The sequence below is a fragment of the Simochromis diagramma genome, unplaced genomic scaffold (assembly GCF_900408965.1).
Source record: "Simochromis diagramma unplaced genomic scaffold, fSimDia1.1 OVJJ01000205.1, whole genome shotgun sequence".
Lineage (NCBI taxonomy): Eukaryota > Metazoa > Chordata > Actinopteri > Cichliformes > Cichlidae > Simochromis > Simochromis diagramma.
The window spans coordinates 13995719-14012812 of record NW_024386782.1 but is presented as its reverse complement, the minus strand read 5'-3'; the positions used below and the strand labels follow the sequence as shown (position 1 = coordinate 14012812).

The window sequence follows — 17094 nt, the reverse complement described above, 5'->3', positions numbered from 1 at the left end:
CTAGCTAGTTTATTGTGATGGTGCTGTATTTATTATGTTGCTCTTTTTTTGTTGTTGTTTGCTTTCTCTTCTGTTTTTTCTCTCCATACAGGTGATCCAGGTGTTTTGTTTGTTTTTCTTTCTTTCTTCCCCCCTTTCTCACCGTCTCTTCTCCCCTCTGGTTTTCTTTCTCTCCCTCTCTTTCTCTCTTTCTTTCATTCTTTCTCCCTGTCCTATCCCCCAGTCATGTCTGTCCTGTTTGTAGCAACCGAAAATAAAATAAATACATAATTATAATAAAGGTCAATCAAATGGACCAATATGGCAAGGCCATGATGATCCACTTGGTAAAATAAATCTGCATGGCATCTTTCTTGGCCTTAAGACAACAATTCTGATGGCTAAAGATCCAAACGGGACACAAAAAACAACAACAAAAAAAACAAAAACAAAAAACAGTTCTAATGGTTTGGTAACCTTCTTGAGACTGTGATATTTCAGTGCGTGTGGTGGAGCCGAAGGGATGACGTTGTTGGAAAATCTGTCGTGCAAAGAATATCCAGGAAAAATCAAAAATATTTCAGCCACCACTGGAGAAGCCCGCCGCCGAGCTTTTTGATTTCAGTTGACGTCTGAAGGCAGGTACGCCAACACATGAGGCCTGAAAAACTAAAATGTGACAAAGACTGGCATTTGCTTACATGTGACCTCTGTGAAAGACAGGAACAGGGAGGCACTAGAGTGGGAACTGCTCAGTGTTGTCTGGACTTGAAAAGAGCTGATCCTAGGAATACTACAAATGAGATAAACTGTAGTGTAAAGAGTGGAGATTTCATCCACTTCCTAGGAATGATAGAGGAGAGGAATAAGTGAAGAGGTCAAAACACTTGCAACACTTGTAGGATAGAGGACAATGTTATTGCCGGCCAGTGCATTTTGATTTGTACCACTGAGCTTTTCTCTACACTAAAACTGTAAACTGAGTTGCCAGACAGGAGGGTACTCTGACACCGGGATGTTGCAGGACTTTGTCTTTTTGAATGTCATTGCTGTAAATTCTGTTGAGGCCTGTGTACAGTGGGTTATAGCTTTAAACGTTTCCCCTTGAATGGGTCATTTCTGAATATTAGAAACAGAAAACAAGCAGCGCTGAGCACAGTATTGAATGAGCAGTGACAGGGATTCTTATGGATCCCAGACTTTTTATATTCACCAACCTTTCATCCAAAAATGAACTCCAATGAAATACTGTGTCTTTAAGTTTCTACACTGAAACTGCATGGCGGCGAATAACGTTTGCATCACAATTTCCATTCGCCATCTGTATTTGTAAACTCATTTTTAGCTGTAAATTTGTATCTCTTTAAGCAGCCGGTCTCTCGGGATGTTGTTTATTTTATACAGTGCATTTGTACTACATGTTGTCATGATTCACTACGGCTTCTAAGAGCCGCTGGCAGTGTTTGTCGTGTTTTATTTATTCAGTGAATCACCACGAAGTCCACATTTGTACTCGATTACAGTCAACAAGTGACAAGTGTCCCTAACTTCCCATGGCTGATCTCACCTGTCCCTGCACGGTGATGTCAGCACAGCTATCCTGCTTGTTGATGTCAGTGGGTCATTCCTGTCTGGTTGAGTAACACGCCGGCCTTGCTTGGCTTCTCTGGTGAGTGTGTGTTTTTAGCTGCAGAGAGTGTGAGCGGATAGATTTAGGTGCATATGTGGCAGCAACAACCTTGTTGCTAAATGATTTACACTATGTCAGACGCGCTTATAAGCCAGAGCTGTATGTGTGTGTGCATTCAGCGCTTTATATAGCCACAGTTATCCAGGAAGAAGGAATGCCCGGGATGCCAATGACCATATTTGAACTGTGTGTCTGCTGCAGACAGACTGCACACAGACTGCAAACCGTAACTTGCACACAGTCAACGCTCACTTCTCCCTCATCTTCAAGCTTGTGTGTGTGTGTGTGTGTGTGTGTGTGCTCTGTGTTGTAGTTACACTGGATCACCACTATCAGGCAATGTAATACCTTGTCTGGTACTGACAGTTGACTTTTCCTCACTCACAGGGAGCAGACTTCTCTCTCTCTCGCTCTCTCTTTCCAGCACTTTCTGGTTTCTTCTCCCTGACAATCTGCTCTGCTGACCGACAACATCCACTCTGGCCCTGTGGAGGAAACTACTTCCCTTCTCTTTTGTGTTGTTCTCCTTCACTTGCTCTCAGCTCATCCGTGACTTGTATACCTTCGGGATAGCGGTTAGGTAGTTGGGCAGTCACACTTTATTGCTGCGCGCGCGTGTGTGTGTGTTTGAGTGCGCGGGAGTCAGTCAGTATGCCATGTCGTCCCCTGGCTCGTCGTTTGTGCAGATAAAGCATGAGGACTTGCTCTTCTACGAGAACTGTGGTGGAGGCAGCTTTGGGAGCGTCTACAGAGCTCTCTGGATATCCCAGGACAAGGAAGTGGCTGTGAAGAAGCTTCTGAAGATCGACAAAGAGGTAAAGTGGAGACACGCACAGACGTAGACCAATCACACATAATGTACAGTAGTCATTAGGTATTTCCTCTCCTTCGTGGGACGTTACTGCTCAAAACTTCAAAAACGGTTACTTTCCACTCAATACCCAGATTTGGATCCAAAGCCCCCCCATTCCCCCACCTCCCCCTCCCTTGTTGTCTGCCATTGTACATGTGTTTATCTTAAACATACCGCTTCTCATGCCCCCTCCTCCTCCTCCCACTCTTTGTAGATATAGCAGTTTTATTTATGCCTGGACTCCCCTGTTCCTCCCATTGTATGTTAGGGTGAGGTGAGTAGTACCTCGAGGATTAATTCACTTCAGTTCAGGCCTGGGTGTGAGTCTCCACGAGTATGAGGCGGGCTGCATGATTTCCTTCCATGTTAATGATCCCGGGCTGGTAAAAGCTAATGGGTCTGTGTCAGGAAACTGAAGTTGGGGCCTGTGGGTGTATTCATTCACAGTGTCAGATTTTATATAATACAAAAGCAAGTGCACACATGCATTATAGAGAAATAAAAGGTGGTGTCACAAGTGGGCCAACTTCATAAGATTACACAGGGAAGAAATTTTGTCGGTTGAGCGACTTCTCTGACACACAAAAATACACAGAGGGTGGGCATGCATGCATAAAGCTGTCTGCATAGTTCATGTGTAAATACAAGTTGATGGATAATGTGAGAAGTGCAGCTTCATGTGGAGCCTTCATGCATCGTTTTCCTGCACAAACTGATAGCCTTACAACAATAGATGAGAGTAAACCCAGAATGATGAATTTCTCTTTGGAAAAAAAAATATTTAGAGAGAAAATATTTTGCTCAATGCTCGATTGGAGTTTATGTGTAAATCCATTTCACTGTTAGTTTATTATGTTGCTTGGCAAAAGTTACATATTCCACACATGCAAAGATGATGATTGAGATGTTATTTCAGATTTATGGCCTGTTTACTGCTGCAGGGTGGAGGGTTTTTGTTTGGATAACTTGTGGAATGGAATAAGTTCCGACCTAAGCTCAGGAATCCCGGAGACGCAATCAGGATTAACTTTAAAATTGGTTTTAACATTTAAGTTAGCCTAACATTCTGTGATTAATGATTATTAAAAGCTGTGCTCCTTTGTCAGAGTCCTGTACTGTAAAACTTAAGTTAATGAAGGTGATCATACTTCTCTGCTTCTCTTTTTCTTGACCCCTCATCCAGGCTGAGATTCTCAGTGTACTGAGTCATAAGAACATCATTCAGTTTTATGGAGCCGTGCTGGAATCTCCCAACTATGGCATTGTCACAGGTCAGACTCGGAGTGTGTGTATGAGTGTGTTTTTGAAATATACACTTTCAGATGTTTTTGTCAGTGTAGTTTAATGCTTAAATTTAGACGAGATGCACAAAATGAAATGTGTGTGACTATCCTTGGGGTTCAGGTGTAATATAAGTATGAAGTCATTATCAGGTCAAGGTCTGAGGTAAGTCGTAAAAGCTACAGAATACAGTCAGGGCACACTGTGGTGCCATCTAAACCTGCACGTGTATGCGTGTGTGTGTATATTGGTTTAATTGGTGCGTATTTGATCCGAGGCGGAGAAAGTTACACACGCGTTAACACATGCTCTGATGGCCGGCAAGTGTTTATGTGTGTATGGTGAAATATCAGAACATACTTTGAACACTGGTTCTTGCGGTGATTCCTGGCAGGACATTTGTAACTGAGACCAGCATGTTTGGATGTGGTTGTAATCCCGGCTGGGTTTATATGGTATAGATAAAGCACTGAAACACCACCAGCAATGTTTCTTGATGCCTAATGCTTACTGATATATCAAAAGTAAAGCAGGTATCAGCACATTTTGGTCTCTGTGTGCAGATGAAAACATCCAGGCCTTCATTTTTATTTTCACAAGGCTACAAAGGCTACTTTCTGTCTTTGATCTGACATTAAGTAGCAAAATGGAAAAATTCTCACATATTTTGGATTTAAAAATCAGGGAAGGATGTGAAGGTTGAAGGTTTCCGATGATTTGAGGCAGCTTCTCACTGTGTATGATTTGTGCACTGCTTAACAGTGGGCTGTAGCTCTCACACATTGTAACATATAACTTCAAGTACCAAGTTTGTTTCACTTGTTTAAATAGCAGTGGATGGTTTTGAAGATGCTGTAATATACACTACTGTAGACTTTATTATTTAAAATAGTGGTTGTTGCTGTTGAGATTAATAGAGGCTCTGTTTTACACTGGTGCAGAGCTATAATTTTGCTTACTAATAACTCTTGTGCTTGCCTACGATTTTGTGTCAAAAATGGCTGCTGTGAAGAAGATCTGTCATTTGAATTGCTGGCTCTTTTCAAGATACTTGAAATAATTGATTATTTAATAAATAAAGACATCAGTAAATAAATAAGCCAAGCATAGTGTGTGGCAAGTATTTAGGTATTAATTAATTTTTAAATACATTTATATATTAATATTATTATATTAGACATTTGAACGAGGAAGGTCCAGGCAGCCATTTCTGAGTTAAACCCCACGACACACTGTGAATGAGGCACACGGTTATAGGATGAACTGGATTTATATTTCTGTGGTGAATCTTTGTCCAGTCTACAAATATAATGAAGATAAATAAATGATTGCCGTTACCAACATTCATGCTTTTGTGTTGTGTTTGATCTGAAGTTTTATTTTATTGAAGATGAGATAATCTGGGTCATTTTGAACTCTCAGTGATACCACGGTGTTTATTTGAGTTTGGGAAGTGAAGAAGTGTTTGGATCTGGAAATAGTTAATGACTTCTGACTTAAGAGGCGGAAGGTTGCGGGCTCTCGATGTGATGTGTAGCTACACTTCTACAGAGGCGCACATCAGTTTACGGCATAGGTTACATTGTTGGGTTTCAGAGGGATTTGTAGTTACAAAGTACCTACGGCATAGATTTAACACAGAATAACTCTGCGGCTAATCTCTAGCAGCTGCATGAAGCCATCATGTCAATATGGCCCAGAATCTCTAAGGAATTTTTATATGTTTTATGCTAGGCAGCTCTGAGATCCAACGTGGTACTGGCAATGTAACTATTAGATTGAATGTTTGGCTTTATTAGGGTGACAAAAAGAGAAACTAATTCATTCAATAATAAAATAGGATTTTTTATTGCTTTATGAAAAAAAAAAAGTATACATGTGTGTTATATAATTGTTTTTCAGGTCAAAGGTCAAACTCAGAGTGACAGACTAATATAAAAACGGTCCTTTTTTATATATTTTTTCCCTGTTAATCAGTATACTTGTTGACTCATTTTACATGATGCATTGGTGCGCATGATTTTTCTTGTTTGTCATAATGAAAATTTTTTGTGTCTGTCTGTGCTGTACTTGCAGAATATGCTAGCGCAGGGTCTCTGTATGAGTACCTCGCCAGTGAGCAGAGTGAAGAGATGGACATGAACCAGATCATGACATGGGCCATCCAGATAGCCAAGGGTAATAAGGAAAAATAAAGATGATTAAAAACTGGATATGGATATAACAGGTTATATATGAGAGAATCTACAGTCTCTAACACACCCAATGATGTAATAAAGTCTGTCACACATTTTTAGAGAAAAAAACTTTAAACATTTATTTTTATTTAATTTTATAAACCATTTTAGTATTTTGCCCTTATTTTAGCTGATATTTTGCTGAAGTTCTTGTCTCACTTAACGTTTTAACGTCAGTTCATTTAATAGATTTCTGCATTAACTGAAACTGATCAAAAACAAATGGAATTGAAAGCCAAACATTGAGTATTGTTAGATAATTCCACAAAAACCAATCAAAGTGCTGTAGTTGTTGTTTTTTTTTTGATACAACATTATTAATGATTGGTTTCCTCATAGGGATGCATTACCTGCATGCAGAAGCTCCAGTCAAAGTGATTCACAGAGACCTCAAGTCCCGAAATGGTAACACATAATTTAAACCCCATTCTGATTAGTTTTTCTAACTTGCTTTTGGTAGATGTGCCCAATCACGAGTCCTGAATGTCAGGTATTTTCAGTGTTGTGCACCATTAACTGGACTGTATAATGTGGTCTGTTTTTCAGTGGTAATGACAGCAGATAAAGTGCTTAAGGTTTGTACCTATAATGTATTTATAAACAAAACAAAAAAGACATACATCTTGTGCATTTTTGCGCATCTTTTTAATAGCGTTTTTCTGTTGATATTTCAGATTTGTGACTTTGGAGCGTCTAAGTTTCTTTCCCATACCACCCATATGACAGTAGTGGGCACTTTTCCCTGGATGGCTCCAGAGGTCATTCAGAGCCTGCCTGTCTCTGAGACCTGTGACACCTACTCCTATGGTGTGGTGAGTTGGCAGTACTGTAGGAATATCAGTATTTTAAGATCAGGAATAAGTCTAAGAAGTAGCAGTTAGTGCTAGTGCTGTAATTTAGTGAATTACAAGTGCGATAGTCACGGGGCATACTGACGGATGAGCGCTACTAATCCTAAGAAACAGAAATTACAATTTAATTAAAGAAATGTGCAGACCAGAGCAGGTTTAAGCAGTAAAGTTAATAGTTAATTGATAGTAATAAACCACCGAGAGGGACTCATAAATGATTAAACTAGATAAGTGGTTAAATAAGTATAAATAAGAGAATAAATAACTGAAATGCAGTACTGTGCAAAAGCCTCAAACCAGTTCATTTCTTTCTTTCTTTGTTTTTTCTTGGAAAATGAGAAATGGGTGCAGTGATTTATTGATATAGTATGTACCGGCAGAAACTGAGTTATGATGAGCTTGAAAGTCAATGTTTGGTATGGCCACATTTATTCTTCAACACAGCCTGAACTCTGTTAGGCAGCTCTTTTGTCATTTCTTTAAGTAGTCTTCAGGAATAGTTCTCCAGGCTTCTTCGAGGACATTCAAAGCTCTTCTTTGGTTGTTTCTGCCTTTTGTTCTGTTCCCTGTCAACATGATCCCACACTGCTTCAATAATGTTGAGGTCCGGGCTCTTGGGAGGACAATCCATGACTGATAGTGTTTCACTGTGTTTTTCTATCCACCAGGTATGCTTTTATTGCATTGGCAGTATATTTGGGATCATTGTCATACTGAAAAATGAAACCGTTGCAAAGCAGACACTTTCCAGATGGTATTGTGTGGTGGGTGAAAATCTGACTGTGCTTTTCTGCAGTTATAATTCCATCAGTTTTTACAAGATCCCACTGGCTAAAATGCCCAAACCATGACAGAGACTTCACTGTGTGTTAAACATGTTTATACTCACTGTTGTACCTCTATGCTGACCGAATCTCTACATACAGTTGGAACCCAAAATATCAAATGTGGATTAATCACTCCATAAGACCCAATTCCCATGTTTTTTATCCCAGTTCTTGTGTAATTTGGCATACCTTGGCCTTTTTTCACTGCTTCCTTTCCTTTACAATGTCTTTTTGACAGCCACTCTTCCACGGAGTCCATTTCTGAGAAGGAACAGCAGATGGATCAACTGAAGGGGCCAGATATACCTCTCAAATCCTGTTTTAGGGCTTTGCTGGATTTAACTTTTTTTTTTTTTTTAAGGACATGACTTTTAGTTACTGTTCATCTGCTGTAGATAGTTTTTAGGCCTACTACTTCCTTTGTCCACCACTTGTCCAGTATTGCAACATGTTTTTTTGTTTTTTTTAAAAGGATACATGTACACTATACCGAGACGTAGCAAGTTTTTGGCTAATAGCTCTCTGGGAGTCAAACATTTCATGTCTGTCAAACTGTATTTTCTTTGCTATTTTTCATAGACTCAATTTCTTCTAATTTCTTTAGTTATGTGTTTTTTTGTGACAGGGTGCTAGTAACAAAGACGCTGAAGATACTATTTAAAATTGGTTCTTTGCCCTGTTGTTATGTGTACTGGTTCATCCCTTGAGTTTGATACCTTTTTTACGAATGATTCATAGGTCAGCATTAAGAGGCTTAACCAACCAACCAAAAAAAACGTATTTGAGAACGATCAGGTACAAGGAATGGACTGAAAATTAATGAAAAGGGAAAAGTAGCCAAAGAAAAACTCTTTAGACAGCCTGAAGAACTACTGCTCCAAAATTACATGAAAGCCTGACTTTATGGACTTTCGAGACTTTTGCACAGTACTAACTTAAAGCATGGTTATTAAGTTATACCATTTGCAGCTGTAGCTAGTAGTATGGATAAAAGATTGGGATGTCCTCTTAAACAATGAGTCACGGCTAAATGGAGTAGCTAAGAAGTTTGGGTAAATGGTAACATGATAAAGTTGCAAGTAATCCGGTGATAACATAAAAATTTCTGGCAAATGCAAAGGTCAGATTAAAATAATGCAGAAAAAACTGTAAAACTTAAGTAGAGCATACTGGCCTGAACACTAACAGTTTTTATACTTGTTCCAATAGTTTCTCACCTCACGTATCAACAGTACTGAGGCCATGTTGTTGTCACTAGTGACTGTACGCTGTTTCACTGCATTAAGCAAACCAACACCGTCTGTTCTGTGGCCAGGTGCTATGGGAGATGCTGACTCGGGAGGTTCCATTCAAAGGTTTTGAAGGGCTGCAGGTCGCATGGCTGGTGGTGGAAAAGCAAGAGGTAACCTATACGTACATACATGTGCACTTTTTTGAACATACTGAAAGCATTTAGACCCACCAGAGTTTGAAGCAACTGGAGGCACAATGTGATGCTCTCATGGTTTCCACTGTGAGCTGGTGAGGCTAAGGCAGAGTATTTTTAGGCCTGATGTCAGTTCTCTGCTCTTGTAAGGCCTGGATACACAGCAGTGGAGCTTGGCCAGACTCCCCCTGGTTAAAGCCTTTACGAGTGAGAGAGGCAGACAGAGTAAAAGAGAGAGAGGGGGGGAAAGAAGAGAAGATTGCAGCGGTAGGAGGGTCGATTCTTTGGGTTTATGAGTGGTAGGGGATGATGGTTATGCTGCATCTGTGTTTCAGTTACTAAAGTGACCGAAGCCCCTGTAAGAGAAACACACCCCCCCACGCACATGCGCACACACACACACACACACCCCACGCACATGCGCGCACATGCGCGCGCACACACACACACACACACACACACACACACACACACACACACACACACACACACACACACACACAACAAAACAACACAGAGAACATGATTCCTTCGGAGCTGCTGGCTCGTCTCCAAATACTCTCCCTAAATAACTCTCTCTCTCTCTTCCTCTTTCCCAGTCTCCGTCTGATTTTCCCTTTCCATTGCTACACCTCTCTTCCTGACCCTTCAGTTCGCCCTCTCTCCACTCTGAGTTGGTGATATTTTAGGATTAATCCCCAGGGAAACTGTTTCCATTTACTGCATTGTACTATGGAAATGTCTGGGCCTATGATGTTCAAAGGGATTGGTTTTGTAACTGCAGTTTACACAGTACAAAAGAAAGATATACATGGACCCCCCTCCCCCACCATTTAGCTCATAAACACTGTGATGGATTGTAATTTGCTGAAACTTGGAATTATAAACCTAATATTGTGAACCTATAAACTAGTTTCTTCTGAGATTAGTCCTAATTTCAAAGGACATGAACATGTTTTTCCTTGGTCAGCTTTTTGGCTTTTTCAACATAATACACACAGATTTCTGCTAAAGTTAAGACATCTCTGTTCACTCATTACTCATTTCAGCTGTGTTGAAAACTTCAGTAAGGGTGAAAGTTTTGGCACAGTCTCTTCCCCCGAGCACTTAGTCCTGGATCTTGGTATATTCTTTATTTAAACGATTTCTAATCTCTCAGCGTATAATATGGAGAAACGAGCGACACATTTTAACACATAGTAACCAAATGACAGGATGCTAAATTGAATTCTATAGCCACCAGAGCCAAGTTTGTTAAAGTTACTCCAAATCTGTGTCATCCACATAAAAGTTAAAGGAAATATTGTCTGCGTTTTCTGAATAATGCTACTCAACAGGAAACTGCAGAACACTGGAGCAGTAAAAGTATATAAGAGATTGAGGATGATGAAGAGCTGGACAAATGTATAAAGAGAGCTAAAGTGGAAAAGGTTACACTTTAGTCTGTTACCTAGTGGGATTTTTCTAAAATGCCGTTTTCTGGTTTTCAGAAGAGGCAGGACTATTGCACATTTGAAGGAAGGGTGAACAATGCTGGTTAAAGGCTGAGGGCTAATGGTCCCCAGAGTTTACTTTATTATGTCAAAGGAGCAGGTGGAGGTCTTTAAAGAGGAATAATACAGTAAAGTTTAGGCAGAGTGTTGGAGTAAAAAGAATTAGGAACCGAGACAAGATCCGCAAAGTCTCTGGTGTTTGAAAGCTATTTTTCTGACTTGATTTAGAATGAAATGTAATGCCAATTCTGATATCACCTCAGATCACACAGATCAGATCAGCTTTTGGTTAAATGCTGTGCATTTCTACTTAGCAAATGGAAGCATCCTAACATGCTGTTATTACCATGCATTGTCATTATGGGGAAGGCATCAAATTGCAAAGCTCCATCCTTTTGTACATGCTCACAGAGCCAAATATAAGACTGCAGACTCTCATTCTGAAGTTGTTGACGTTGAAGTAGTCAAACGGGTTGGCTGCTTGGGAAACTTATTCAATTTTGTTTGTCTAGTTTTTAAAAATTCAAGGTGTAGTTTATATCCAAAAAGTGTTTTTGCACAACATTATGATAAAAAATGTGATCACTTCATTATTTTCCTCTATTATACAACTGTGTAAAGTTTCATGTTAATTAGTGTAAAAAATCTTGAGTTTGGGCCAAAAGTGTGTGTTTTGCGGTCTCTTTGACCTGATCACCAGATAGCTATTTGCATGAATGGATGGTTGACTAAATGAAAACACTCTGGTGAGTTAAGAAAAAAAAAAGGGGGTGGTTTCATTTGTATAGTAATTATTTTTATATGCGTATGTGTTATTGTGTTTGGCTATCCAGAGGCTGACCATTCCCACCAGCTGTCCAGCAAGTTTTGCAGAGCTGATGAAAAAATGTTGGCAAGCAGACCCAAAGGTAAGCTAAACTGACTCAGGACACAGTGATTAATGTGTGGAAAAAAGTTTCATATAGCGCACCGAATGCTTTCAAAGATACACGATCATATCCTGTGTGTACAAATGTATTTACAGGAGCGTCCACAGTTTAAGCAGGTGCTGGCAACCCTGGAGACCATGGCTAACGATAGCAGGCTACCGGACCAGTGTAACTCCTTCCTACACAACAAGGACCAGTGGAGGTACACACACAAAAAACACAGTCTTGTAGACATCCAAAATAAGAGTGTAACTGCACTGTGTCAGAGGGATCTCCTGACGTTTTTAAGTGCATGCTATAAAGTGTTGTTCTCTTATGAGGCTGACAAATCCACCCTCTTGAATGCGTGTGCACACGGTAGATCACAAATCCACACACGCATCAGCATGTACCCTCGCTCACATACATGTATACATACACAACTCTGTGGACACTGAAGCTCAAGGGAGAAGCTGAATGTGTGACCCTGTACTCTACTTCAGTCTATATTAAGCTCACTGGAAAGTAGCCATAGAAGAGATTCCTCTACTCCTCCACTCTGCCCTCACTCCGACATGGGGAGAAAGAGACAAGGGGTGGGGTTGGAGGTGGTGTGGGGTGGTTGAGGAGAAATCAAACTGAAGAGTTGAAGAGGAGGAGGAGGAGGAGGAGGAGAGGTTCAGGGAGGAACAGAAATGTATTGTGTGAGTGTGAAATCTAAAACACTGAGCGAGACACAAACAGCAAGGATAGAGGAAAACAAGAGTGGACAGATGAGGGGAGGTTGGGGGGGTGCAGGGAAAAAGGGAGAGAGAGGTGGCCAATGGAACAGCAGGAGGAGAGAAGGTGCAAAATTCTGTGCATATTTAACATGAGTACAGGAAGGCAATCAATTCTGAGTGAAGTTTTAGGTATGGGTGGAAAAACTTGGACAAGCAGGGAGGAGAGGTGAAGGGGTGGGATGAATGAAAGGGGAAGTATGGAAGGAATACAGGAGGACGTATGACTCTGCACATGTCTATATTTAGTTGCCGTGAGAGATGATTGTTTGTGAATGCAGGCTCATCGACAGCCAATCCGATAGTGACCTCTTGTGGCAAAGGAGAGTACTGCATCAAAAGACGACTATAAAACAATGTTGTGTTCTGCTGTAAAAAGTTAACTACTCACAACTGCAAACTACTTCCTCATGAACATAAAATATTTTAATGTTATAAAAAATGAAAGTATCAAGTGAATGTGAAATAAAATTCATGAAAGAAATGAAAATGAATTGTAGTTTCCAGTGAGTATGCCTCAGAGGTCATTGCAAAATTCAAAAAATGTAAACTTTCACATTTTGCATATTCAATATACATAAAGTGAAAAATGTCTTGCAGCTTATGAAAATCACAAATCCAGTATCTTAAATCATTAAAATATTAATTATAATGACGTTTACGATACAGAAATGACCAGCTTTTGAATAATATGCTTATTTATGCCCTCAATATTTTGCATCAGTGTCTTAGCACGGATTCAATCAAGTGTTGGCTCTGCTGTGGTGTTATTGAGGCCCAGGTTGCTGTTTGTATTTTTGGGTCTGGTGTTTCTTGACTTCCTTTTTTCAATATTCCAGGTGCTTGATGAGGTTCAGGCCAGACAAGTTGGCCGGTCACAAACAATAACAGTAATAATAACACTGTAATAACATGGTCAGCATACCATTCAGTCGTAGTTTTGGCACTATGGCTGGGTGCTGCTAGAGGTCCTTCTGGAAACGAACCACTGTCTCCATAAAGTTTGTCAGCAGGTGGACGCATGAAGTGCTCTAAAATCTCTTTCTGATTGTCTCATGTTGACTTTGGACTAACATGGTGGACCAAACAACGTCACCGACACCAGCAGATGACATGGCGCCCCAAATCGTCACAGACTACTTCAAACACCTTGGATTCTTGGCTCCTCTCCGCTCTTCTGACAGACTCTAGGAACATGATGTCCAACTAAAATGCAAAATTGAATTTCATCTGAAAAGAGGACTTTCACTGAGTTCTTTTTGTTCTTAGCCCAGTTAAGACTCTTTTGGTGTTGTCTCTCCTTTCCTGGAGACCTCTGTGGTGGCTTTGGATGCACAGAAACCAGGATCAGTCCACTCTGAATCTTTCTTAAGTTTTTGACAATTTTTTAAAGGGTGCGATCATTCATGTTGCATGTGCACCTTTTCCTACTACAGTGTTCCCTTTCAGTTAATCCCATTAATAAGCTTTGATACAACACTCTGAAAGGCCAGGCTTTTCAGCAAACGCCTTCTTACCCTCTTTGTGGAAAGTGTCAGTGACCATCATATGAACGACTGCCAAGTCAGCAGTCATCTCCATGATTGTAGTTGTGTGTACTGAACTAGATCGAGAGTTGGTATAGCAATTTACTTAAAATGAAAGCTTTCAAATAATCTGGGGTACTGGATTTCTGATTTTCATGACCTGTAAGTCATTAGCAGGGGTCCCCAATCCCAGTCCACGAGGGCCGGTGTCCCTGCAGGTTTTAGATGTGTCCTTGATCCACCACAGCTGATGTAAATGGGTAAATTACCTTCTCAACGTGTCTTGAAGTTCAACAGAGGCCTGGTAATGAACTAATCATGTGATTCAGGTGTGTTGACCCAGGGTGAGATCTAAAACCTGCAGAGACACCGGCCCTCGTGGACTGCAATTGGGGACCCCTGGTCATTAGCATCAATGTTAAAACAAAAAGATTTCAAATAATTCACATTATGTGTATTGAATATATGATATGACATAAATTAAAAATAAAACCTTTTCATTATATACAGTTTTTTAGATGCACTAGTAGCTGTTTTTAGCAGACTACATATTAATTATTATATTCTCATTCTGAATATAGTCATTTCTCCTTTAAAATCTGGAGTTAATCACTGACCACTAATGTTTTCATGTGTACAAATACTTTAGGTGTGAAATTGAGTCAACATTAGAGCGCCTCCGGAAGCTAGAGAGGGAACTTTACTCCAAGGAGAAGGAGCTAGAGGAGAGAGAGAGGAGGCTCAGACTGTGGGAAGAGAGGCTAATGGAGAGGTCCAACATGACTCCTAGCCCCACCTCCCTACTCATGGAGCGCTCAAACATCTCACCGGTACGCAAAACTTGCCTGTATATAATTTATCTCAAACTGCCATAAACAAAATTAACTGATACCTTTTTCTTAATCTTGCCCTTGTCTCTACCAGTTCTTCACACCGATGTCCATCAGCTCCTCGGGCTCGTTCTTCCGCTCACACTCTCAGGACTCCAATAGCGCTGGGGTCAGCAGTGCTGGTGTCAGCTCTCTCCTTCGCACACTAAGCAACGGAGACACAGAGAGGGGGAGCAGTGCGGTGCTGGAGAGAGGGATGGGCTCGCTCGACAGCACGAGGCTGCACGCCATGTTCCGAGGGTTGCAGGGGAGGTTAGGGGAGGAGGACGAGGAAGAGGAGGGTACCCTAGAGGAGAAAAGCTGGGGACAGAGAGACAGAGATGACAGTGGGAGTCTGGAGGGAGGAAGGGTGCAGGTGACACTCAGGAGTTTCCCCGGTGGCGTAGTGGAAAGGGAGGAGAGGACATGGGAGGAAGGGGACAGGGAGAGGGGAGGAATGCAAAGAAGCAGGGTGACTACTATTGTCCGAGGGTACTCGGGGGGATTTGGGGAGGCGGAAGGAGAGAGGGATAGAGAGGGAGGATGGGAGATAGAAAAACTCGGCGACACGCTGGAAGAGAGAGGGATGGAGGGTGGTCTCGAAGGAGGGAGGCTCCCAACCATGTTCAAAGGTCTCCATGGGAGCATGGGGGGCTTTGGGGACATGCTGTCTTTAGATATGGATGAGATGGGGGAGATGGAGAGACTGGGTGACATGGACATGAACATGGGCGACCTGGGAGTGATGAAAGTCATTGGTCACGGCGTCAGAAGTGAGCTGGGGGTCAGGGGTCGCAGGAGTGACATGGGAGTTGTAGTCCAGGATGTGAGAGGAGACGTCAGCGAGGCCATCAGCCAAAAGATCAGGGGTGAAGTGGGTGTCGTCGGTCACTCTGGGGTGCAGGTGAGCATGCGGGCATCGTCTAATCAGAACTCTGTTAAGAGCTGCAGCGTGCGGCACGGAACCAAGATCAACATGGCAACAGCAGCCATGGACATGATGGAGCTCGACTGGTCTGACAGTGATTAGATGACACCTTAGCAGAAACACGCACAGAAAACACACACAGAAATACACACCGAGGCCAAACTAGAAAGATTTTGACTTGTAAGCACATGCAGTATCTGAGCTACAGTATGTGCGATCTCCTGTTAAAAAAGAGCTGGTATACACACATTTTTTGTTAATTTGTTTTTTAATTAAATGGACGAATACTACACCCATGTGTACTGTGAAGAGGGAAGGAAGGAAAAGGCAGTTTGAGGTTGTACTGTCATGTTGTCAGATTGGCTTCACCTGTGTAATTTAATGTGCTATTAAAACTGATGCATAACATACTGTAAGAGGTACAAGTGTAACAAAATAAGACACTTGAACGCCGCTCTAATGAGGCAGCACTGTCTTTGTTTTCTTTTTTTTCTTCTTCTCCTGCTTATATCTTGTAGTTTATAGATTTGATTTGTTCCAAACATGCTTTGACTTTCAGTTCTAACTGTGATCTAGTGTGTGAAGTATTGGCATTTTTCTCTGTACATTTTATCATTTTTCAATAAAAAGAAAAGAAATCTTATTATATTCCAGTCACTTTGCGCTACTAATAAGTTCAAAAGGGACATCAGGAGCACTGAGGACACACTGCATCTTCACTGAGAACTCTTACACTTTTCACACACTGAGTAGAAGAGCCACTCCGGCCAGGACCCATTTAGCAGGTCGCTCCCTGGTTTTTAGACTGAAAGTCCAAACATACGTGGGTCCTCTGATCTTGGTCTTGTAGAGGGGACACTCGTAGATATTCCTGGTTTCCTGACGGTCACTGGGTACAGCTCGAACTGAGATAACAGGCATGGTTGGGGTCAGTTCCTTTAAACGAGCCTCAGTTATCACTCCGGTCTGAGTGTCCCATCTTGCACCTGTAGTCGGGCGTAGGTGAAGAAGAGAGAAGACTTAAAGCACTTTTGGGGATTTTTATGCCCCATTAACTCTCCTAGCTGCTGTTCAAGGCCATATCTGCTGCTCATCCTGAGAAGTAAGTCTGTTTTTTGCAGAGTATCATGATGTTGCAGTGAAGTTTTCACTTAAATGTGTCAATTAATCATTATATGCTTATTATATCTAGAAGTTATAAGCACAAAATTGCTTTATAGAGTCCCAGTGATCTCTGATCATCAAATTCCAATCATTAAACCTTGAGCCCAAGTGAACGGTTTACGCTAAACTTAATGAAATTCCCTCAAGCTACTTTGAGATATTGTGACAACAGGACAGACAGACAACTGGAAAACTGTCCCCAGTGCAAAGGTACATATACACAGTTAAATGTATGATTTTATTTGAACTAAAACACAGACAAGGAGAATTATGCACAAAGAAG

General features: G+C 41.2%; 2 protein-coding genes across 3 annotated transcripts in view; one reads left to right on the top strand and one right to left on the bottom strand.

The window, feature by feature from the left end:
• The first annotated feature begins 1774 nt into the window (after positions 1–1774).
• LOC120727629 (mitogen-activated protein kinase kinase kinase 7) lies at positions 1775–16290 on the top strand. Its single transcript, XM_040022015.1, has 11 exons — positions 1775–2484; positions 3706–3793; positions 5880–5981; positions 6380–6445; positions 6587–6615; positions 6715–6852; positions 9034–9120; positions 11471–11545; positions 11662–11768; positions 14500–14680; positions 14775–16290. The coding sequence occupies exons 1-11, from the start codon at positions 2326–2328 to the stop codon at positions 15747–15749; spliced, it is 2007 nt and encodes a 668-aa protein (XP_039877949.1). The 5' UTR covers positions 1775–2325; the 3' UTR covers positions 15750–16290.
• Positions 16076–17094, bottom strand: part of dnah9l (dynein, axonemal, heavy polypeptide 9 like) — a 35426-nt gene continuing 34407 nt past the window's right edge. For both annotated transcript variants that reach the window (XM_040022013.1, XM_040022014.1), the window contains one exon: positions 16076–16633. In XM_040022013.1, the coding sequence (XP_039877947.1) occupies positions 16386–16633 (248 nt within the window). In that variant the 3' untranslated portion in view covers positions 16076–16385. The remainder of the gene's footprint in view (positions 16634–17094) is intronic.